We start from the raw sequence: 25,053 nt of genomic DNA on the forward strand, positions 1-25,053 counted from the left end.
TCAACTATGGACGACTTTCAACATGCTTTTGTATGGATGGTTTCCCCATCCTTTGTATGGATGGTTTCCCCCTTTTCATACTTATTTTAAGTTATCAACTATGTAGACTAACAGGGCACTGCACCCGACGTCGCACCGGGTGTGACACTTGGATGTGATTTCCTTTGTGTCAGGTGAAGTCAACCACACTGAGGTTTATTTCTATCCAAAAGAAGATTCAGTTAACCCTAACCAAGTCCAGTTTTATTTATATTATATATATATATAAATACATAAATGCACACGTATATATATATATATATATATATATATATATATATATATATATATATATATATATATATATATATATATATATATATATATATATATATATATATATATATATACTCTCTGCAGTCCCGCACTGCATCACCGGCCAAATATTAGATGACATCTGATCAGTTGCATCCCTATGTAACAGGTTTTTCTTTTTTCTTTTTTTATGATAAAGGAAAACTCTCACCAAGAACCAGGTCACTAATGGGCCCACTTCCCTGCCTGCATGGTAAAACTCGGGTTGAAGACACGACCACCTAGCCTTGCATGCCCCGACTGTGATAATAAGTAACAGGCTTTTCATTATATTGCCACTATCAGACTTAATTCAAGTCCGAGTCCTCAATCAAATTTCGACAAGGGTTGGATCCCAACACAGATCAGCCATGATCCAACCTAGATCCATCCAGTTTTATATCTATCCTGGCTCAGCTGAGTTGATGCAACAAGGGGTTGCATTGCCCTCCACAGTATGGCTACCAAATGATTCTTCCCATTCATGCCTGCATTTGATAGTCAAGGATACTTAGGGTTATAACGAACAACCTCTTCAAATGATAGAGCCTAATAAACCTGACGGTGATATAGAAGAGCTGGACTTTCTTTCAATTTCTGATGCCATGTTTGGATTCACCAAATTCAGCGGAGTTGAAATCCACTTCCACTAAATTCCTCTTGTGGCTGGACAACGGCGGAAAGGTTTAGCAGAATGGTATCAGTCCCAATAAATTTTCCAAATACAAAAACACGATAATGAACCTTGGGGACAACCTCTGTGGGATTCAAACACCAGACCCCTTGGATAAAGACAGTTCCATTCCACAAGATCCAGTCATGCAGATGGGTGTATTTGATGAAAATGACTTAGAAAACAAATAAACCTGTTTTGATTCCATTACAGAAAAAGAGGGCCGGATATTCAGTAGTAACAAAGAATGACCACATTTCTCGTATTAATGAGTCTTTTGCTGTTTGGAGGATTCAGAGGGGGGAAAAGTTGAAGGAAAAAGGCGACCCATTTTGGAAAACAGCTTTTTTTCCATGATGAGGAAACCTGTCCAAGGTGTTGGACCATTCTAGGTGGATTCAAAACCCATAAGGACTTGCCACCCTGCTTGGACAATAAAACCTTAGGATCACTTCCTCGCCCACTACCAAGTTGCTTCCAACACTTTTAACACGGTGTGCACACACCGAATTGATCAGATGTCCATGAAAGAACGAACAATCATGCATCAATCTAATCATGTAAGCAGACCCGTGATGGGCGAATTACAGAGCAGTTATCACAGTGCATAATTATATACAAAGAAAGTAAAATCAGAGAGCACGAACAACATTGTGTTCTATTCAGATGTAAAAGAATGCTAAAATTTTCTTGGAACGATATGGAGAAAAAGATGTTGGTAAAGTTTATTATACATTATCCAAATGACTGGTGCTGTGATGAATACAAGTTCATAAAATAAATTACAATCCAAGTGTGAACAGTTAGAGCATGTCCTTTGCTGTTTAGCAACATGCAGGAGTTCCTCCAACATCTATAAATCAAATGTTATACTAAAACTGCACAAAGAGTAGAGCAGATGCCAAACCATGATTAGTTTCTATCAAAGAACATTAGCATTCTAGCCATTTAGTAATACTTGTTTGAAAAACAACTCAAAAACAGGAAAAGCGGAAAAGAGACAAGCTTACAATCAAGGGATTCCACCAACCCAGATCTTGGACTAGTCCACTTTGTCATAAACACTCTTAAAACTACAAAAACTTCCCAATGAAAGAAATAAATCCAATTCTTGAATCATCTCTTTATGTACGGCTTCCAATGGGGTCACTGATCAAACATGCTGATATACATCAACAATATCACAAGATAGAACTGTATTTGTGAAATAACTTGAATAGAGAATGAATGGTATAGAAACTCACTTCAATAGGTGTTCAACGGAATTCATCATGATAATCATATTCATCTTCTTCTTCATCACCAAAGACAGCATTATAAAAAACATATGGATTTTCAATCATCTCATGCAAATCTAGTCGTCCATCCTTATTTTTGTCTGCCTGCAGTTATATTAAATATAAATCAATTAAGTAAAAGGAAAAAAACAACATACTCCTGACATAAACGCACAGACTCATGTATGTTGCTTAATAAAGAATAGCTTATCAAATAGATATAACAAGTAGGTTTCTGCAGAATGCTATTGGTAGATTAGGCATTGTTCAGGAGAAAGGCAGCCAGAGGGACTTTAATAAAAATCTTACATTTTTTTATGTTGGAGGAGAATATTTTGCAGGACTTTGGGCCACCTGGTAGGAAATTGGCCCCATGATTTTGTGAAAGAATGTTATCCAGAAGTCACTTTCGCAGAGGACATGTTTGTGAATACTCCATTTTCTGAATAACTTCTCTCAAATGCCTAAGGCCTGGTATAACTCCCCTAATGGCTAACGTAACTCCCAGCTTGGAACATATATTATTGTGAGATATCAATGATATAAACACACCTCCACCCAGTAGACAGCTTGAGTTACCAAAAGCCACCGAAAGCGGTTATACATACTTTATTCCTAATTTAATTTACTGTTTAGTTTTCATACAGAATTGACTCATGTTACTTTCTTTCTGAAAATGAAACCATTTATTATGCTAGTTGGGAAACAAAATTAAGATTAATGCAAATCACTCTTTGTCATATAGCAGATTCTGATCACCGTGACATGGATGTATAATAATTTATTGAAGAACTTTATCATTCTAGCCTCAAGAAATAATAATATTTAGTTGCAAATAGATAAGAGCATCTCTGAACTTTTAACTCGATCAATGAAGGAAGAATTCTACTAGTAGTTTGAACACAAAACATAAAAGCAAAAAGCCATAAAAATAGAAGTTCATGTCTAAGAATCAACCCCTACACTACAGTCAGCAAATGCCATCAGCCAATCAAAATTAGCCAACCCAATATGACTAGCAAAACCGGATCAATGCAGTTGTCCAAGATTATTCTGCTTTCCCCATAAAGAACCTCCTATCATTTAGAAAGCAACCAGATAAGGCTATTATCCACTAAATATATCTTGTATAATGATGCACAAGGAGGCTTCTTTCTGGACGTAAGATTTCATATCAAAGAAATCTGATTATTTCCAACATAAAGAAATCTAATTATTTCCAACACAAGGGTGAAATTTCATTTTTCTTAATCCCTCAAATCATCATCATCACCAGTGCCACTGTTATACTGGTTTTGCTATCTAGGCATAAGAACAGATGCTATTTAGTTTGCGAATCAGTAAAAACAATAATTCAAAACCATAGCAATGTCCTAATCTTTGTGATTAGTTGTTCATATGTAATGTCCATCTCTAATTCAAATAACCAACAAGGTGGTTTGCGGAACAGCAATGTATCAAGGTCATGTACACTTTGAGTATCCTTCCCTTTAAATGCACTTTAAACATCTTGACAAATGAGTTGGTACGATACTTGATAATGACAGGGTTACTGATGCCTCAAGCTAGATTGAGATTTCAACAGAAGTTGATGAATATAATTTAAGGGTCATTTTCCTTATAATAGGAGAAGAAACCTACAAAAAGAGTACTTTGAAAGTGAGATATTGTATATGATAAAAGTTTCAAAATGCATTCAACTGAACAATGATAGCTACAACGGTAAACCATGATCAAGCATGCTCTCTGAAAAAAGTACTGCAAGCTCAAATAATTCAAATGACCTGAGATCATCAAGAGGTGAAAGCAAGGTTTGATAAATCATCAAAAGATTCCGTTGCATATGCAGGTACGTCAGTTTTAGTATCTAAATTTGTGTCATGACATTTTCAGTCAATATGAGTTAAAAAGCAATAAACAGGCTTAGGCCAGAGACCCACACTGTCCATGCAAAAATTTTACATTGAATGGTCAAACTGTCATGTAGATTCAATTGTTAGAGAAAAATATTTGTAATTTTGGATTTCATATAGCTACCAATGAACTGGGATCTACTGCTATTCAGGGACTATTCCATATGAAGCAGATAGCCATATGCCCTACATAACTATGGACTGGCTTCGAAGAAAGAAAAATAAGAGGTACAAAAACATAATATTAACAAAATCTAGCAGCAGAAGGAAGCACTGATATGAACTGATGAACCAGATAAAATACCAATATTATTTGCTACCATTAGTGGAAAATTATGCAAACCATGACATATTCTAACAAGGACTCTTTATCTCAGAATACCAAAAGTATAACCTGCATTACTGTGTAGTCCGCCTGCTTCCTTGCATAGAAACGTTCCCCTGGATGAAGTTTATTAATGACAGGCAGTAATTCAGCTGCTGACAAGTACCTGATTGAGAAGCAAAAGTTTCAGATTCTTAAATATGAAAAGGTAATCACACACACACACATGCAAGCACACGTGCACACACACATGCACACATTCAAACACACAAGAAGATGAAAGATGATGAACAGTAAAAGAATGATTCTAGTATTGGAGAAAAAAATGACATTAAGTTTCTACAAAAGCAGCAAAAATAGGTACACACCCATCATTATCTCGGTCAATCTCTCCGAATAATTTCTTTGCTGGTATCTCCCTTGAGGTATCAAAGACATGTGTAGCATTAGGATCTGTATCATCATAGTTTCGTATCAAGTCAAACAAACCATGGAAAAATTCTTGAAAGTCAATCTTCCCATCCTTGTTGGAATCTCTTTCCCTGACATTTGAAAAAAAAAGAAAAAGAAAGCCAATGCAGTTAGCAAACTTATTTCAAGCAATATACTGTTAATTTCGAAACAGAGACTGCTTTAGAGGCCTACAATTCAGGGTTATCAGAAAATGACTCGGCTAAGCACGCTTCCCTAAATGTGCGGGGAAGAGACCTTTATAAATGAGAAGTGTGCTTCCCATTTATGGGGAAGTGCACTTCCAGCTCGCTTCCCAATATCAAGAAGTGAGTTTTTTTTAGGGCTTGGAGCCTTTAACAAAAATTTTTTTTGCCCAATGTCGGAAAAACCCGATTTTTATTCGCTTTCCACTTGAATCCTAGGTCGCTTCCGGTACGCTTCTTAGGTCACTTCCGGTTCGCTTCTAAGTTGTCATGCGCTTTCCGCTTCTTAAAATTTTAGAAGTGCGTTGCTGCTATTCCGCTTCCGCTTCCTTTATTGGAAACTATGCTCCAAATAGCCAAGATGCACGCTACTCAACTTTGTTTGCGGAGCCTTGAGCTCATTCACACTTTTAAAATAGGTTTTTTATACCAAACATGAACCTAATTTATAAGTTGATTATGTTTAACACAAGGTTGTAAGTAGTGTATCGTTACCCGTATCGGTCGGGCAATAGTAACACTGTATCATATCATATCGTAAACGTATCATAAATTTTAAAAAATAAAAAATAAAAAAAAATCAAGAAAAATCAGAAAAAATTAGTAAAAATTCTAAAAAATCATATCACATCAAATAATGATGAATTGTACAAAATACAACCATAAAATCACATATGAAGCATTTATGTCTCTATGAGCTAAATAAGACATCATCAAACATCAACTATCTCACAAGAACAATGAAAAATATTAAATATCTTGCGATTAAGAACATGCACAAGACTCATACTTTCATACTATATAAACAAAAAATATTATGACAATAGTTGCACTCGATTTTCAATCAATTTTCAATCATTACTTGAGTGCCCCATTACTATGCCGGATCATCTTATGCCATCTTTGTTGGAGGAGTGTGGAGCCTGATTTCTACCTTAATATAAATCTTTAATTTCACAGATCCAACTTTTTTTTGGAGAGTAGCTTTGCAATTTTACTCATAATAAAGATTTTTTTACCTTAACCTATTTTTTTGAGTGAAAAAATGGTGGAAATGAATTATCTTAACCCACTTCTTTGGATGAAAAAACAGTGAAAATGCAATTCCAATGGCCTCTAGACAAATGAAAAAGTTGGCCCCCAAAAAATATTTAAAACCCAAAATGAAAAAAATTAATTTTTGGCCTTTTTAAAGTGCGTTAAAGATGTATTGTACGATACAGCATGATACAGGGGCGTATCGTATGATACACCAAATACGGGTACAATATACACTCGTATCACGATACGAATGTGTATTGTATAGTAAAGCCCAAAAGTAACAATACGTATCATACCATAACGTACGATATGACATGATACGGACAACCTTGGTTTAACAAGCCAAGCCTGAATAAATGTCACTCACTTGACTCATCAAATTTATACATGCGCAAATTACAATACCATGGCAATTTTTGTTCTTACTGTGGGCCTCCTTCACAATAAGTTGGGTGTTCAAGTTTTTGATATGTCCCTCCTAAAAATAATAACTTTTTAATTTAACAAGCCAGCTTAGGACAACTCAAGCTCGTGGCAAGCCGAGCCCAAGCAACTGTGCTTGCGTTCATGATGAGATTAACCCCAAGATTAGCTGGGTGAGCAAGAATGACAAGCCCAAACAAGGGAACAGCAACTTTTTTGGCATGTTTACCAGCCTAACCTCTAAGCTTTGCCAAAATCTTATTTTCCAAAGAAAGATGGTGAAAAGCCAAAACACGTTGAGAACATCAAACAATACTAATAACCTACCTGTTTAGCTATTGATGCTGCATGCAAGTGCAAATAGCAGATGGTCTGGTGGTGGCATTCATGAGAATTTTATCATCCATATGCAAGCAGATAACTTCCAAGCTACTAGACATCAGTTTATGAAACCATCATGCAAACCCAGGAAAACAAGCTCTGCAAGCCAAGCTCAAGTCTAATGTTTAAGCACAATACAAAATACCCATGACTCACAAACTCTCTACTTGGCTAGAATATATATATATATATACATACATATAGAGAGAGAGATGAGTATCTCCTAAACCATTTTAAACAGCTTCAAAGGACAAAGTTTCAGGTGTTTGCTTAATCCAAACTTATAGATGTACTCTTTATAGCTTACTTAGTATGAAACATGTATTAGATTAAGTATTTTTCATGTTTAGATGCGAAGCGGTCAAAAATTAATGGCTCATATTGCAACCAAAACTTGGTGAAATAGAAATCAAGGTTTCTCATCAAATCAATTAGATCCAATGCATGGTGTTTAGCGAATAAATTATAATCAATGCATGTATAGGTTAGGATCAAGTGAAAAACACGTGCAACTATGTTTTTTGAAAGTGTTTAGGACGGGTTAAGACTTAAAGTGTTTAGAATCTCTCTCTCTCTCTCTCTCTCTCTCTCTCTCTCTCTCTCTCTCTCTCTCTCTCTCTCTCTCTCTCTCTCTCTCTCTCTCTCTCTTTATATATATATATACATATATGTGTGTGTGTAAGGAACCCCTTAGGTGGAAACCATAATGGGAAGTTGTTTTGATCAAATCTAACCCCATGAATGTGTTTAGCATGGTCCAAATAGTAGGAATAAATTCTTGGATTGTGTTTTTTTTTAGGTAAAGATATGAATTTATAAGGGTTGATATTCTACATTGTAGGCTGTTGATTTTTCAACCCTGCAAAATCTTATATACACATCGGAATAGCATGATTCAAGATATACAGGGATCAATGTTAGCAAACTCCAATTTTTTTATCTTTTTTTTTTTTTGGTCAAGCTGACCCCATTGATGTGATCTATGTGTCCTTTTTAGTAGAAACCGGCTGTTGGATCACTGGAATCCAACATATGTACAGGTTTTTGGGCAATGCAAAAATCGACAGTTGTAAATGCATTGATTTTTCTGTCTAAAAAACCTATTTTTTCATAAAAAAAATCCAAGAGTCAATTCCCACTAAATCAACCATGCTGAACACATCTACAAGGTTAAATTGAGTCAAAACAACTTGCATCATGATATTCCAACTAGATTGTAGGTACAATCAACTGTAGCAATGGGCATCACAGTTCATTGTGCATATCATGAAGCCACTACATAGTTAACTACTTAAAGACCATTACCATCAGGGATTTGTTCTCTTAGTTTCCTTTTTTTTTCAACTTAACATGCTAGGTCTTGCAATGGCTATGCTTGTTTACTAGTCATACTCTTCACAGATCTCATATGCATATTATCATGAAGCTCTCTATTTACATTTTGTTATTTACAGCCCATCTATAATCATCAAAACTTTTCTCTCCTTTGTTTCCTTTTTAGTTTCAAGTGCATTGTCTTTTTAAATAATTCAGTTTCGTGAAACTCCATGAAGCACCCTTCTCTGCTCGAAACCCAAAGAGATGAATTTAGACCAAAATGGAGAAAGAAAAGGCAGGGAAGAGATTCGGAGTGAAATAATTTTATAGAAGTCAAACATGATGGAAAAAAGATTCTCAAATGGAAAATTTTCTTTTAAATAAATTTCGATACCTTACTTCCTCTTTGCACAACCACATGTGGAGCTTTTTGTTATTGCTGTCAGACGGATGCAAGAAACTAAAAGAAGATAAGAAAAAAAGATTATTGAAGACAGGTACAAAGAAAAGGCAACCAGAATTTAAATGAAAATACACACTTGTTAAATTCTGTCTTATTTAAACGACCATCTTCATCTTCATCTGAAGCATTAAAGTGCTCTTCTCTCCACCACCCCAGCTCAGAAGCATGTGAATCATTATCTGATAAAGAAAAGAAGATCAACCAGCTAGATGAAATGTTTCAAGAAATCTGCACTACATAAAATTACTGCCCATGATTTTGAAATCGCAGATGATGCATCATCATTACTACTACAGAACAATATGTTAAAAAATTAAAAATTTAAAATAAAATCAACCACGTGAAAGAACAACATATAACAAGCAAATTGTGTAAAGAAATGTCTTAGTGTGGTAGAGTTTATACTATAACTTTACAACATGAGCAATAAAGGACGAAAATAAGAATAACAAAATTGTTAACTGTTGAATAGGACAGGCAAGCAACAAAGAAATAAAAGCCAAAAGTCACAAATGGTCAAAAGCAGGGACGAAGCTATTCCCAAAGTGTTCTCATATTAGATTAACTCCCAAATTTTTTCCACATAGATGTGTTGCACCAAACTAAATCCTGCACAAGCGTATCTGTTGGATATTGTTAAGTTGTATATATATATATATATATATATATGTGTGTGTGTGTGTGTGTGTGTGTGTGTTTTATTTATAATGATGTAATAAGTAAATACCTATTAGGGGTATTTTGGTCATTTCAGTCCATGTAATAGGCTGTGCCCATTAGGGGCACATTAGTACTTTTACTTTATTCTTTTTTTTTGTCCTTTTCTGTTTTTATAGGGACTATTTGGTCAAATACCAAATAGAGCAATTGGGTTCTTTTTTTACTAGTGAACTTCAATAGAGTTGTTCCCCTTTCATTTCCTAATGTTTCTCTTAAGCATTCATGCTCAATAAGATGAATATTTTTTATATTTTTGTTGTCCTCTCTTTAGTTCTTTAATGTCTTGAATGCACTTAGTGCTTGTGTAGTGTCTTTGTGCTTGTCCCTTAGTTGGACTTGTGTATGTGCGTGTGCACTTTGTGTTTATGATCTTATAAGCCCTTAGAGGCCCTCGTTTTGTATTTCCGCATATTTCATTATATGGTATCAGAGCCAAAAAAACCTTTCTTGGTATTTTGCCTTTTTTGGGTCTTGAAATTCTTTAGTTTGAGTTCATGCTTCGTGAAGGATTTGTGATCGTTGTGTGGCTTAAATTCAAGAAAAATCTTGACCAGGTATGTATCTTATATCTTAAGTGTTACTTGAGTTATCTATATCATGCATTATGCATGAGAAATCACTCATTTTTCTTATTTTTGAAAAATTATTTGTTATTTTTGTTAAAAACTACAATCTTTAAAAAAAAATTAATTATTGTTGGATTTATTTTTATTAAATGTTTTATAAGGTTTATAATATTTGTTTGACCTTGAGAAATTATATATGTGCATGCTTTTATGAAATCTAGTTTGAATCTTAGTTTTTCGAACTCGCTTTATTTAATATGTACGTATATGATCTAGTATTCTTGAGCATGTATTGTTGGCATTTAGATGCTTTATTTGGACACTTCATGGTTATAAATGTCAAATCATGTTCGTATTTATTATTGGACTTTGTTTTGTTTCTTTTTGAAAATTTGTCAAATATTTTAAAATAATTTGAAATGGTGTTGAACAATGTTGTTAAAAACGCGCCTCAAGGCCCAAAAAGCGTGCCCCGCCTTAAGGCGAGAAGCGTTATGCCTTGAGGCGCATGTGTGAAGCGCAAAACCCTCGAGGCGTGCGCCTCATAGGCATTGAGGCGCATGCCTCGAGGCGAGGCGCGCCTCAGAATGAGGCGTACACGCCTCGATTTATTTGGTCAAATGAGGGTCAAAACCCTCATTCGACCAAACATTAGAGCTTAAATGAAGCACCTCCGACCCTAATTAGGGTCGGGGGGCCATTATTTTTTATGCTCGTTATTTTCTCTCTGTTTTTTTGCTCACAGTCGTCTCTCTCTCTCAGCTCTCACAGCAGCCTCTATCTCTCAGCTCTCAAAGCAGTCTCTCTCGTAGTGGAGCCTCAAAATAGGTATGCTCTCTCTTGTCTCTGATTTTTTTCTCACTTAGTCTCTTTCTCCCTCATTTTTTCTCACGTAGCCTCTCTCGTTTTTTCTCACGCAACCTCTCTCTCTGTTTTTTTTTCTCACACAGTCGCTCTCTCTCTCTCACACACAACAGTCTCTATCCCTCTCGTGGTGGTTCCCTAAAATAGGTACTCTCTCTCATTAACTATATATGTAAAACAGCATAAAATATATGTAAAAAGAGAAAACCGGGTTATTGGTTTGGCTGCGTGGCTATCTAGATTTGTTAATCTCTCTCTGTCTCTCATTTGTTGCATCTCATCTTATATGGTACCTATACATGACTTATACCAACTATAAGAAAAATCAAAATTAGGATTTGTATTTCATGGCATTGAGCAATTCATTTTTGTTTTATTTCAGAATACCTGAATCAGATCCATAGGTTGGATGGTCAAACGATCAATCAGATCCAAGATCATGCTTAGGCAGCATAATCTGAATCAAATTCATATGCAGATTTGATATATATGGTGCATGAAAGTAAAATTAGTGGTCATGCATGCTTGAGCCTGCATATTACCTGCTTCTTGAGCAGATCAAGAATTTTACTTGCATATCCAACCAAATCATGTCCAGCTTGATTCACAAGCAAGCCTCGTCCGATTGGAAAGCAAGCAATCAACTAATGGAAGAATAAAAATTTAGGAAGAAACCTGTATATTGACAATGAAAAAAAAATCATTACCACCCTGTGCTGCATATTTTTGCACATACAAGCGTTTAGATTAATAAAAAAAAGATACGCATCACTTATTAATTGCTACAAAAGATTTTGACTGTTCAATCACCTGAACAATACTTCCAGGACGACGTGCAAGATCATCTTCTCGCCTATCTGACTTTAGCCAATCCACACCCTGCGCTGCATATTTATTTGAGATTTTTTATTTCTTGTTGGTTGTTGCTTCATCAATAAAGCATTTTTTTTATTTATAATTTTAGATATTTTTTATAGTTTTTTTAAGTTTTAAATTTTTTTTTTTGAGGCTTACACTTTACGCCTCGAGGCTTACGCTTTACGCCTCGAGGCTTACGCCTCGCCTCAGATTTTGGTGGAGCGCCTTGCTACGCCTCAACGCTTTTCACAACACTGGTGTTGAATGTCATTCACAAGTATGATCTTATAAGATTTTGCTTAACTTGTGTTTGAATTTTTTTCTTGCTTTACTCTTGATGTATTCTTATGTGAAACCTAAAATAGATTATGAAGTATTAAAAATTATGTGGTTAGGATCTTAGTGATCATGGATACCTCGCTAATTTTGAATTTTGAATAAATTAATTTTATATTGATATATGATCCTTCTACACTTGCGATTGTCTTACATGATGAATGAGATTATCTATTCGTGCATAAGGTATTGAGCATGATTTCTTAGGGAAATCATTTACTTTTATGAATGCCTTTTAAATATGTTCCTTTTTAAAAAATTATTAAAAATAGTTATGTTATTTAGTGTTTCTCTTGTTGGCCCTTTTGTAGTCCTTGTGATTGTGTTATTTTTTTAGTCTCATGGCTCTTTAATGAACATTATCTTACATGTTTTGTGTGGAATTTAAATATTATACTTTTTTTGCACACTTAGCTTTAATAAAATATTAATTTGAGAATTATGAGAACCTTCTTTGTGTTTGTCCTTTATGGGTGTTATAAGTGTTTCTCTCGTGGTTCACTTTAGTAATTGTCCATTATTGATAGACATGCTTGCTCATAATTGAAGACTCTTACTGGTGGACATTTTATCTTGTTGTATCATTGCATGTTTATACTAAAACTTATTTGCATCATGATACCTCACATGAATTTTCACATGAATTTTAAGTGTAATATTTGCATTGCATACTTATGATATTCAATAATGATATTTTTTATGTTGTGAGCCTTCTTGTGTACCCTTTTGTGGGTTTTGTGAGAATGTTTCTTAGAGAATATTTTTTGTGTTTATCTACTTCATATTGGTGGACATTTTGGTTCGTGATTGAAGGCTCTATAATTGCATTACTTGAGGATTTCCTTGACTTGAAAATTTTTGCCTTATCGGTTCTTGTTCCTTAGAATGTGTCTTTCAAGGTTTTTATTATTTGGCTTTATAAGTCCATCACTCTTCTTTCGATATATCCATTATTATTTGTTTGTCCTTATCAAGGTGAGTTGTATGCACTTCTATGTTGTGGGACCAGAGTTAATTGTTAATTGTTGAGGTGAGTTATGTGTGCACCTCTGTCTTCTTGTCAGTATAGATTGTCAAATGATTTGGCTCTGACTGACGGTTGATTGACCTATGGCTTTATGAGTGTGTTGTATCAATCATTTGTTTCTTGTGCACCTTGATGTTATAGAGCCACAGTTAGTCGTTGAGGTGAGTTATGTGTGCACCTCATGTCATCTTATCAGTCTAGATTTTCAAGGGTTATGAGGGACGTGTTGTCACATGTCTTAGGTCTCATTGATGGGTGATTGGCCTTTAAACTCATTGTTGTTAGAATTCTGAGTTAGTCGTTGGGGTGAGTTGAGTGTGCACCTCATGTCATCTTGTTAATTTAGGTGTATATCTAACTTGTAGGTGATTGACCTCAATTTCTATGAGTATGTTTTACCACTCATTTGATTGTGTAGCCATTATTATATTATTGGATGCTTGTTATCTTATTTATCCTATGATGGTAATTGTGTTTTTTGAAACCATGGTGTTTCAAAAGGTTGCGAACTTCAATATTTTTGCCTCGATTTGTAAATCTTTTTCTTACATTCTCGATGGCATTAGTTTGTTTTCATTACAAGTTCTCTTACCTTGTGTGTTTTCTCCTATTATGCCTCTTATTTAAGTGTCATTTTATGTAGACAAAAGATGTTATTTTAATGTGGTGAGTTATGTGCACCCATTGGTTATTGTGTTTGTATTATACTCTTGTTCTAGTAACAGATACACTTGAATATTGAGTTTTGCCTCTTATTTAAGTGTCATTTTATGTAGATAAGAGATGTTTTTCAATATGGTGAGTTATGTGCACCCATTGGTTTTTCACACTTTTTGTGTTTGTTAAGCCCATAAGTGGTATTGTGATTGTGCTCTTGTTCTAGTAGCTGATACACTTGAATTTTGAGGTTTAGAGGTCTAGTGAGGTGATTGCTTGTGGTGATCGAACTATTATTGAGATTTGCAAATATAATTATTTTTGTAGAGTGGGATTTTAAAAATCTTTCCATCAAATTTCTAAACTTTTTCTACTTTATGCATCTTTTGTGCATTTTATTAATAATATAAATATATATATATATATATTAAGATTGATGTTTGGTGCTTTGTGCTTAAGCTCATTCTAGGTTATGTGAATGAATCCTAATGGGTTGGGATTTGTGAGATTGCTCTTTCATTATTATATACATTAAAAATGTTTTAATTGCATGTTGGATATATATGTGTTTCATATTAGTTATCTTGTTCACATTATTGTTTACATGAATTTAATTATCTCATCTTTTCTTGAGGACTTTTTTGAATTGTTATATTTTATATGCATGTTGTCGATGATGATTTGTTATTTCATTTGAAATGCTTTTTAAAAATCTTAAGGATATTATTTATGCATAATTGTTTATCTCTTCTTGATGATTTATATGTCCTTTAGTGATCAAATTTTCTTATGATCAATATTTATGTTTTTCTTGAAAAAAAAAATGTTGATTTTGGGTTTATGATTTGGTTTCATAAAAATTTATCCTTGAGGTATACTCCGCTTTCTTAATAATTATCTAATGTTTCTCTTGTTCAAAAATATATTTATTTTAAAAACTTTATAACTATTGGGTTAGGATATTTTTTTGTGTAGTTGGAACCTTTGTTTTGTTCTCTCTGCAGGTTCTTAAAAATGTGATGAATTGAGAAAGGAATATATTTGATGCATCATATTATGAAGATGGAGATAGCCAATGAAGGTGTTTGGGGACGATCACCAATGAAAACATTTGGAGACTTGTATTTGCAAAATTCTTTGATGCGACATAAAGATGGAGACTTCCAATAAAGACACTTGAAGACTTTGATCCTTCTTGGTGATTCTTTTTGTATTTTGAAGCTTTCGGTATATCACACCATAAGTTTGAGGGAGAGTGTTAAGTTGTATATATATATATATATATATATATATATATATATATATATATATATATATATATATATATATATATATATATATATATATATATATATATATATATTCATATTTATATGCATATATATTTTTATTTATAATAATGCAATAGGTAAATACCCACTAGGGGTATTTTGGTCATTTTAGTCCATGTAACAGGTTGTACCCATTAGAGGCACTTTATTCTTTTTTTGTCCTTTTTTGTCTTTCTAGGGACCATTTGGTTAAATACCAAATAGAGTTGTTGGGTTCTTTTTTAACTAGTCAACATAGAGTTGACTAGTCAATAGAATTGTTGGAACAGTGCAATAGCTCTATTGAGGTCTTCCTCTCTCTTGTATGTGTATAAATAAAGGCTTTAATCCTCTTTCATTTTGTAATGTTTCTCTTAAGCATTCATGCTCAATAAGATGAATATTTTTTATATTTTTGTGTTCCTCTCTTTAGTTCTTTGATGTCTTGAATGCACTTAGTGCGTGCTTTTGTGCTCTTGTATTGTCCCATAGTTGGACTTGTGGTATGCGCATATGCACTTTGTGTTTATGATCTTATAAGCCCTTAGAGGCCCTCCCTCGTTTTGTATTTCTGCATATTTCATTACAAAGATAAGTACTTAGTCTAACCTTGATCAAGCACACGTAATGTACATGGATTTTGAACCAAATTAAAAAAGCACCACCAGGATTAGAGATGAACCTATCAAAACCTAGATTACACTAAACTACGCGCGCGCACCCAGTCACAATTATCAACTATTTTTTTTAAATCTCCTTATTGAGTCTCGCGAGAATTTACAAACTGATATAATCCCAAGAAAACCACGATACTTTCAAAATATCATCTATTTTGAAAATATTAAGTTTTAATACAACACCATCCCATTATTAATGCAATATTTATAATTTTTATTTTGCATGATTTTCTTAGGTTTTTGATATATTTTTTATATTTTAAATTTTAAATCTACCAATATTTTTTTGAGATTTTCTGTAATAGCTCATAATTTTTCCATAATTTTTATGCTCAAAAATATAGTTTTAATTAAATATTTATATTTAATATGACAAAATTATGAAAATTGTTTAAATATGGGTTGATGTCAACATGGGTTTGGATATGGTCTAGGGCTATGCCACATGGGTGTGGGTGTGGGTGCAGCACTTTCAAAAACCTTGGGTGTGGGGGTGCGGCAATATATATATATATATATATATATATATATATATATATATATATATATATATATATATATATATATATATATATATATATATATATATATGATTCATGTGGAAGACCCAGAATGATTTTCTTTGTTGGTTCATATCGCCGACCCCAATTGTTTTGGGATGAAGGCGTAGTTGTTGTTGTTTGTTGTTGTTGTGTATATATATATATATATATATATATATATATATATTAAGTTTTATCAGTTAACAACATTAACACTAATGAAATAAAAAACAATTATCACAATATCATCAAATCAATTCATCATGCATGCAATAAATCAAATTAACAATTTACAATTTTATTCTACAAGACTATTAGCTCTAACTTTAGTACGGCTATCCGAGTAGCAGGTACCATCAAACAAAGTATAGTTGATTTAATGAGCCATTCGCAGTTTCAGAGTCTAAATTAGTTCATACTTACACATGCATGGCTTAATCTTTGAGACAAGCATATGACTATTGGCAGGATCAACCAGGTAGCATCCCTCGTAAATGTCGCAGCACTGGCCCGAAGGTCGCGCAACTGCAAAGCGTCATCCATCGATTCCGACATTGAAAATATCAGTGCAAGAAGGAGAGCTGTTTCGACTCCCCACCTAAGCCAACAGATACCGAACATCCGAAAGCCCACATAGCAGCAAGGGGAGGGGTCGAGCCCCCTCCTTGCGCTCCCTATTGGCAAAGGAGAGGCCGAGCCCCCACCCTGCGCCCTCTTTGTGCAGGGGAGGGGCCGAGCCCCCTCCCTGCACCCTCTTTGTGCAGGGGAGGGGTCGAACCCCCTCCCTGCACTCTCTGTTGGCAGGGGAGGGGCTGAGACCCCTCCCTACGCCCTCTTTGTGCAGGGGAGGGGTCGAAGAGGAGAGGATGAGAGAAGAGGGAGTCGGAGAGGAGAGAGCGTACTTGAGGAGGAGAGGTCCGACGAAGCTGTCGACGACAGCGTCGGGGTCCGACGGAGGCTTCAGAAGGAGAGGAAGGGAGGATTAGGGCAAAAATTTGCCCTAATCCTCCCTGTCTGGCGATATTTTTTTAAAGTTTAAAAAAAAATGGCCCTAGGGGCGTTTACCGCACCCAGGGTCGGGTTGACCGCACCGGGTGCCGCACCTGCACGCTCACCCGCGTCGTGTCAACGCGGGTGCGATACCCGTTTTGCTGAGTCCCTGTGACATAGGTCTAGGGCCCATTGACAAAATCTATATATGGTAAGAAAAATATGCGAATTTATTTATTTTTAACCTTTAAATTCGAGCAAAATTCAAGCTAAAATCAGGTTAAATTCATGCGAGATTCAAGAGCAAAATAGATCTAAGACCATAATTAGATCCGTTTTGGAACGTAGATCTCGTAGGAGATTTGTTTTATCGAATTCGAATATCAGTTGGCTCAGAAAACGTAATTTTTTTATTTGACCAACCTCTATTTTTTTTTTTTTTGGGGGGGGGGGGGGGTCGATTTGGATCGGACTCGACCCGCTCCATTTATAATTGGACTGATGTTAATATGGATTTGGACCCAGTCCAGAGTCCAGAATCCATATTGACTAGTACCCGATCTAGGTTGAGATCCAATTGGAATTGGATATAGATTTAGATCATAGGTCCAACTTGGACCCATAATCCATCAATACCTTTTTAAAACTAAAATGAATTTAAACTTTAAAAACATAAATATGAATTTAAAGAGAAAGGATTAGAACTTTACCCCACTTTAAACATCTAGAAGGGGCGTCCCCCCTTAGTGTGGAATATTTCACAGGATACACGTAATAAAACAAAAAAAATAAAAGATAAATATGGTTACGAGTTGGTTAGAACTCCACCCCTAATCATCTAGAATGAGGTGTCACCCCCCTCTAGAGAGTCTCTCCAATTATAAAAAGGGTAATGAGAGCCTCTCTCTCTAGAAACCATCCCCTAGAAAAAGAGAGAGAGAGAGAGATAAAAGAAGAAAACGTTCATAGAGGGAAAAGAAAAGAGAGAGAAAAAAAGAGAAAGAGAGAAGGAAAAGAGATAAAGGAGAGAGAAAAAGAGAAGAGAAGAAGAAGAAGATGTCTCCTCCTTTGTCCTCTAGATTTTTTTTGAATCTTCGAAGCAATGTACGAGTTTCTCTCTTTCCCTAATAAAACAAGGGTTTAGCATGTCTTAAATCACGTGGGTTTAAAGGCAAATCATAACTGAAAATTTATGCACACATATTCTATGTTGTTTTGGTGTTCTTAATGCTTAAATCCATGTTTTTGCATTCATGAACATGTCTAAAAATTTCTGCATGTATATTCCATGTTGTTTTGATGTTCTTGATGCTTAAAGCTATGTTTTTGCATCCATGAACATGTCTAGAAATTTTTGCATGCATATTCCATGTATTTTTTATGTTCTTGATGCTTTAATCCATGTTTTCATGTCTGGAACTTGGTCCATTTTTTAGTATCCGCGGGTTTGTAAGGAAAGTGGAAATTAAATTTGTGTGCATTTAATAGGAACATGCATGCAAAAGCAACTCTGATAATTAATTTAAGAAGTTATTCATGCATGTGCATCGATCGCATCCTTTACTGTTTAGCATTAGTTTCATGCATTCCTAAATATTTGATTTAGCATGAAATTGTTGAATGCTTGCTTGAACTGCTTAAATGGTAAATTAGTTCTGATAAATTATTGCCTATGATTTCCTCTTAAATTTGTGTTTGATTTATGCTACTTCCTTATTGTTGGATTTTTAGATGAATTCGTACGAGGACTTCAGTTCTTACCCATTTTCTAAAAATGTTTTTCAGGCACGGAGGCTTAGTGATAAGAGGGACTGGCTGGCTAGAGGATTCAAGGCTTTATGACTTGGTGGCCCGGTTTTGATGTGCATGGAATGGATTAGAGTTGATTTTTGAATTTTGAACTTTCTTGACTCATTTGATTAAATAAATGAAGTTCAATTCATAGTTTTAAATTGACTCTATGTGTAGAATGGTTGATGGATTAAGTATAATAAATTTGTAATGTGCCCCTAGTCCTTGGGAGGTTTTCCACAATTGTTTTTAAAAAAAATCGCATTTTTTAGGGTTAGTTTGGGGTTGTTACATTTTCTGGAGAAAATGATTTTTTTTAATTTACCTTGAGATTTTCCTTTTCTAAGAAAATCCCAATAATGAGATTTGCAACTATGTGTGCGCACACACACACATGTCACATCATAAATCATATAGAAGCAGTAGGGTTGTCTGTGTCAACAATTTGATTCTTTATAACTTTTTTAAATGACAATTCTAATGTGTTTTAGTAATGTAATTATAAATTTGTTTGGGCATATCTATTCAGAAATAAAAAGTGTCAGCTTGTCATTTTTAAAATCTCTCTCTCTCTCTCTCTCTCTCTCTCTCTCTCTCTCTCTCTCTCTCTCTCTCTCTCTCTCTCTCTCTGGTCACCTCACCTTGGAGAATTACTGTTGAAATTAATGTATATCTGCATGTGTTATTTAGCATTTTTATTCATTTTCTTTCTCATAAAAAATTTAATATAAACAAGACTTATCTAGGGCCCAGCCATATGGACGAGCCATTAAACTTTGCCAATATATATGGGTTTATCTAATATTAAACTAGTTGTGTTCAACGTTATCTACACTCAACCATATTAAAATTACTATCGCACCTTAAAAGAATGCATTTTTTAAAATGCATGGTTACTTTTTTAGGCATTATAAGTCTTTTAAATTAAGAGGAAAATGAAAATTCAAAAACCTTTTCCAAAAAATAAACTTGATGAATCCATCAAAGTTACCAATTTGACCTTAAAAAGTAACCACACATTTTCAAAAATGTCATTTTTTAAGGGTATTTTAGCCATTTTAATAAGGTTGAATCCATTTAATGTTAAATGCAACTAGTTTAATATTAGATAAACCCTATATATATATATATGTATATATATATAGAGCGAGAGAGAGAGAACAATCCTTCCTAGTGTGTTTGTTCTTCCTTAGGAATAAATGGAAAGTCTTTGTGAAATAAAACAGATGAGAAGGAAAAGGAAGGCATTAAGAGACCCTCTGGACTCTCTTCGATCCTTATTAAAAAATGTGCTACCATCTCCAGTCTTATACATGTATTGACAGCTTCAAGCAAATATCAGGATGCTATCGGAGACACAAGATAAGGATCATAATTCATAAGATCAAGGGTTTTCCCAGTTTTAAAGAACATCTAAGAAAGATGTGTTTAGCAGGATTATGGTACCTTATATCTTTGGTTTTCCATCATAACTCATAAGTATCGACGCACATGTTCAAAAACTCATTATAAAAGACTGGTTAGACAGATGCAACAACCAAAACCTGATCAAACACATGGTGATGCATCTATACAACAATAGCATACCTCTCATGTCATCGAAAGCTGACTGACCAATGTACCAAAATCACTATTACGAAACTTGCAGATCAGATCTTAAACCACACAAAACCAGTTCCCTGTATATGATAAAAGGACAATCTTTCATGCTTCACTTTTGTCAAATTGATTATCATACAACATTAAATATCAAATAATGTCCGCTAACTAGCTAAAAGCAAAGTTTGATCATAGAACCACGTTGCCTAGTCACTTAACATGCATGCTCAGAGCACTTATTAAAGACGGCAGCTTCATTCATGCTATGGTCTCCTCAAGTTATTCCATTTTTCACCTCTACATTATACAAGAAATAAGATCCATATATTCCTCCCAATAAAAAATTCACATTGACCAAATCAAATAATGACATTTTATCACCTAGCAACTTCTGATTTCGTTTCTGTGCATTCCCAAAACATTCGCACAAATTCAGAAATTTCAACACCTTAGAAAGATCATTGCCCCCGCACCATTCTGAAAGTTACCATCACATGATAAGCTGAGAACACCAACATTAAACCACCAATTCTTTACTTCGATTCATGTCAGCCACTAAATAACCATCATTGCAGAAACTGGTCCAAAACCAATCACAGATCGCTCATAAATGCAGAAAATTCTGAAATCCCACATAGCAATTTCCGCTAATTTTCAACCAAAAAGATCGAAGTAACCGCAAAAAAGGAAAAGAAAATTTGATCATAGAACAACGTCGCCTAGTCACTTAACATGCATGCTCAGAGCACTTATTAAAGACGGCAGCTTAATTCATGCTATGGTCTCTAGTTATTCCATTTTTCACCTCTACATTATACAAGAAATAAGATCCACATATTCCTCTCTGTCCCTCCTAATAAAAAATTCACATTGACCAAATCAAATAACGACATTTTATCACCAAATCAAAAAATTCACTTCTGATTTCGTTTCTGTGCATTCCCAAAACATTCACACAAATTCAGAAATTTCAACACCTTAGAAAGATCATTGCCCCCGCACCATTCTGAAAGTTACCATCACATGATAAGCAGAGAACGCCAACATTAAACCACCAATTCTTGACTTCGATTCATGCCAGCCACTAAATAACCATCATTGCAGAAACTGGTCCAAAACCAATCACAGATCGCTCATAAATGCAGAAAATTCTGAAACCCCACTTAGCAATTTCCGCTAATTATCAACGAAAACGATCGAAGTAACCGCCAAAAAGGAAAAGAAAATGCGAAAATCTGAGAATGAGCCTAACCAGATTGGTGAACCCAGCTCGGTGGATCGTACTCCTGGAACGAGACGAAGCCGTCACCGTTCTTGTCCTGGATCTCCATGTCCCTCTCCGTCCGGTGCATCACTTCCTTGAGGGCCAGCTGGTAGTTCCACTCCGTCAACTCCTCGGTGCTCAAGAAGCCATCGGAGGGGTTCAAATCGATCTGGGGGAAGAGGGTGATGAGCCGGGAGGTGACGTTGAAGCGGTCCTCGTTGTTGAGGTAGTCCTCGGCGTCCATGAAATCCTCCCACTCCGGCTGCGCTTGGTGGCCGGGGGCGGCCGGTTCAGCGGCGGCGGCGGCGAACTCCTTGTGGTGCTCCTGGAAGTATTGCCTCTCCCATTGCTTGTCCTCCCTGCGTAGCTCGATCTCGGCGATGAGAGGGTCGAAGGCGACGGGGTCGCGCTTCTCCTTGGAGAAGGTGAAGGCGGAGCGCAGCTTCAGGCGGCGGTGGTGGTGCGGCCCATCGTGCCGCTTCTTGGGGCCGTGGGAGATGAGGAAGATGAGCAGCACCGCCACCGCCAAGTAGATGACGAACGACTTCATCATCACTTTCTCTCTCTAGATTTTACTCCCTCTCTTTAGTTTCTCTCTCTAAGGGAACTGCGGCCGTGGCGATGATGGTGGTGGGGAGGAAAGAGAAGGAATAAAGCAGTTGAGAGAGAGAGTTTTTTGTGACAACACGCCACGTTTTCTTCGGTTTTAATTGAGTTGTTGGATTTGGGCTTTGGCAAATGGCAGCACGGATCGATATGGTTGGATATCAGATCCGAATCCGAATCCCACATGTTATTTTCGAATTTGGATGTTTAAAATAAGTTTTGAATGTGTATTTGGATTGGGTTTGAATTTGTTTACGTGTTATATTTGGACTCAGAATTTGAATTGGTTTTTCAAGTCAAATCTAATTCAGGTTCGGCCCAAAATCGGGTTCCATTGCTTTCTTTTTTTGCATGCAAGCTCATCTTTTTTTGCGCCATTCAGTTTCTATCACATGTATCTTTGAATCCAGATTAAACCCTAATTGATTGGATATGTTTGACTGTTTGTATTTTGAAACCGGACTCATATTTGGTATGTATTCAACCCCTCTAGTAGATCTTTCAACCTTCATAGTCGGTATGTTCCTTTTTTCTCATTTCTTTCTATTTTACGGAGACGGTAAATGTCACCTGACGAAGACAGAGAACTCTAGCAGATGCCGTCAATCCAACATGGCTGCCTCTCTGGCGAGGCGCGCCACCCCCGGCCCGAATGTCTTGATCCAGGCATACAGAGGCCTGTTGGAGCTCTGTCTCGAGCTGGTGGGCTCAGGCGAGGTTGGAGGTCAGTCGTCATCGGTTGGGCGAGGGAAGAGCCGGTTCAGAAGGGGGAGGTCATCTGGTGGGAAAGGGTGGTAGGGAGGGAGATGAAGGGGGGCAGTGGTGGGAGAGAAAAGAGGAAAGAAGAAAAGGAAAAATAATGTGGGGGTTGTTTGCTTGTCACGGAATGGGGGTGCCGCGGCACTCCTTTTATGGATTCCACTGCCGTGGAAGCAAAATCAGACCCTCCCCCCACGGGAACGGTTTTAGCGAAAAAGGGGGTCCACCATGTGAAATGGCACACCTATTGATGCAAGTGTGCAATGTCACGTTTGTTTTGGCATTTTGGGCTTCGCAGAAATGCATGCCCATAAGCATGTGCTGCTCTTATCCTCATGTTTGTAAGCATCAGTTAGCGTCGGAGTTTGGTACGGTTGCAAAGACTTAAGTACCTTTTCTTTCATTCGTGTTATAACAATGATGATTCTAGAAAAAGACTTAAGTAGCCCGAAGATGGTTATTTAAGACCCAATCCCTGGTAAGATTATTCGAGAAAGAAATCCCTCCTGAAGAAGGTCATGAATATCAATCATCTTTCACTCTCTCTCTCTTCTCTTTCTGTCTTTGTGCACATCCAGCAGATGATCCTACACTGCTTCATCAAGCATCGATTGACCTGCACACTGCCTCTGTGCACATCCAGTAGATGATCCTATATTGTAGCATGGTTCAACTTGATAAGTTATGGAGCCTGATTCAGAGTTTTTGCCCTTACAAGAGGGGGGTCCGAAGGCTCCCCCCATGCGGGTCTCGCTGCGGGGTTAGCTTGCAGGGGTCCAGGGGAGGCTGCCCCTCTCGGGGGTTTCTGGGAGGCAGTGCCCCCAAAACAAATTTTTTTTTTTTGGGGGGGGGGGGGCTTGTATAATTTTTTTCTTTTCTTTCCCTCTTGTAAGTGTCGAAAAAGAGCAATAAAGTGTTTTGTTTGATCATGGAGCTCATATGTTTCCTTCGGTTGTTTCTTGCTCGAGGTTTTCGTAACACTCTTTCTCATGATTTTCTGTTTTTTTTTTCGCTATGCGATTTTCGTAAATTGCTACTCGATTTAGCGATTTCCTATTTTTTTTTCGCTACGCTATTTTCGCAAATCGCTACTCAATTTAGCGATTTACAAAAATTGCATGGCTATTTGCCATTTGTTTTTGCTACGCGATTTTCGTAAATCGCTACTCGATATAGCAATTTACGAAAATTGCATAGTGATTTACCATTGATTTGGCGAGAAGGTGGGTTCTGTCGGAGAGCACTACGCTGGAGGTCAAAATGAGAACCTCGCGGTGTCAGAACCCGATGAATGCCTGCCAAGACTTGAGGGTGTGAACGCCTGTGTTGAGCAGCGTCAGGGTGGCCTGGAAGGCATAGCCCTGATCGAAAGTATTGCCGACGTAGGGGCAGACGGATTATACTTTGAAAGACTATGTTGTAGGTGTACTGGAGGAAGATTTCATTGTAGGTGTACTAGAGGAAGATTCCATTATAGGTGTCCCTTGAAGGTGGCGGAGGGGCCGCCGCAGTCGATTGCCCGCTGGACAATGACAGCATTCCGGTCACTGCTAGCAGAAAGAGGACAACGATCACCATCGAATCATTGGCTCTTTGCCTTTCTTAATACAATGCTTCACGAAAAAGGAAGAAGAAGAAGATGACGACGAAAAGTTCAAACGAAAAAGAAAGAGAGAGCGTTTCAG

At 36.2% G+C, this 25,053-nt stretch overlaps 1 protein-coding gene across 2 annotated transcripts; it reads right to left on the bottom strand.

Annotated features, from left to right (window-relative positions):
• Window positions 1-1,667: 1,667 nt before the first annotated feature.
• On the bottom strand, window positions 1,668-22,654 carry LOC149820322 (uncharacterized). Of its 2 annotated transcripts, XR_016426702.1 has the most exons (8): window positions 21,992-22,654; window positions 8,879-8,981; window positions 8,734-8,799; window positions 4,890-5,063; window positions 4,591-4,687; window positions 2,251-2,388; window positions 2,017-2,155; window positions 1,668-1,884 (listed from the first exon to the last, which is right to left on the bottom strand). XR_016426702.1 is itself a non-coding variant. In XM_089983405.1 (7 exons), the coding sequence occupies exons 1-6, from the start codon at window positions 22,554-22,556 to the stop codon at window positions 2,263-2,265; spliced, it is 1,131 nt and encodes a 376-aa protein (XP_089839531.1). In that variant the 5' UTR covers window positions 22,557-22,654; the 3' UTR covers window positions 2,017-2,168; window positions 2,251-2,262. The 2 variants fall into 2 exon arrangements, 1 of the variants encoding a protein (XP_089839531.1); XM_089983405.1 differs by lacking the exon at window positions 1,668-1,884 and having other exon boundaries at window positions 2,017-2,168.
• Between the last annotated feature and the right edge of the window lie 2,399 nt (window positions 22,655-25,053).

Source organism: Nuphar pumila, chromosome 12 (assembly GCF_984573655.1).
Source record: "Nuphar pumila chromosome 12, dmNupPumi1.hap1.1, whole genome shotgun sequence".
Taxonomy (NCBI): Eukaryota; Viridiplantae; Streptophyta; class Magnoliopsida; order Nymphaeales; family Nymphaeaceae; genus Nuphar; species Nuphar pumila.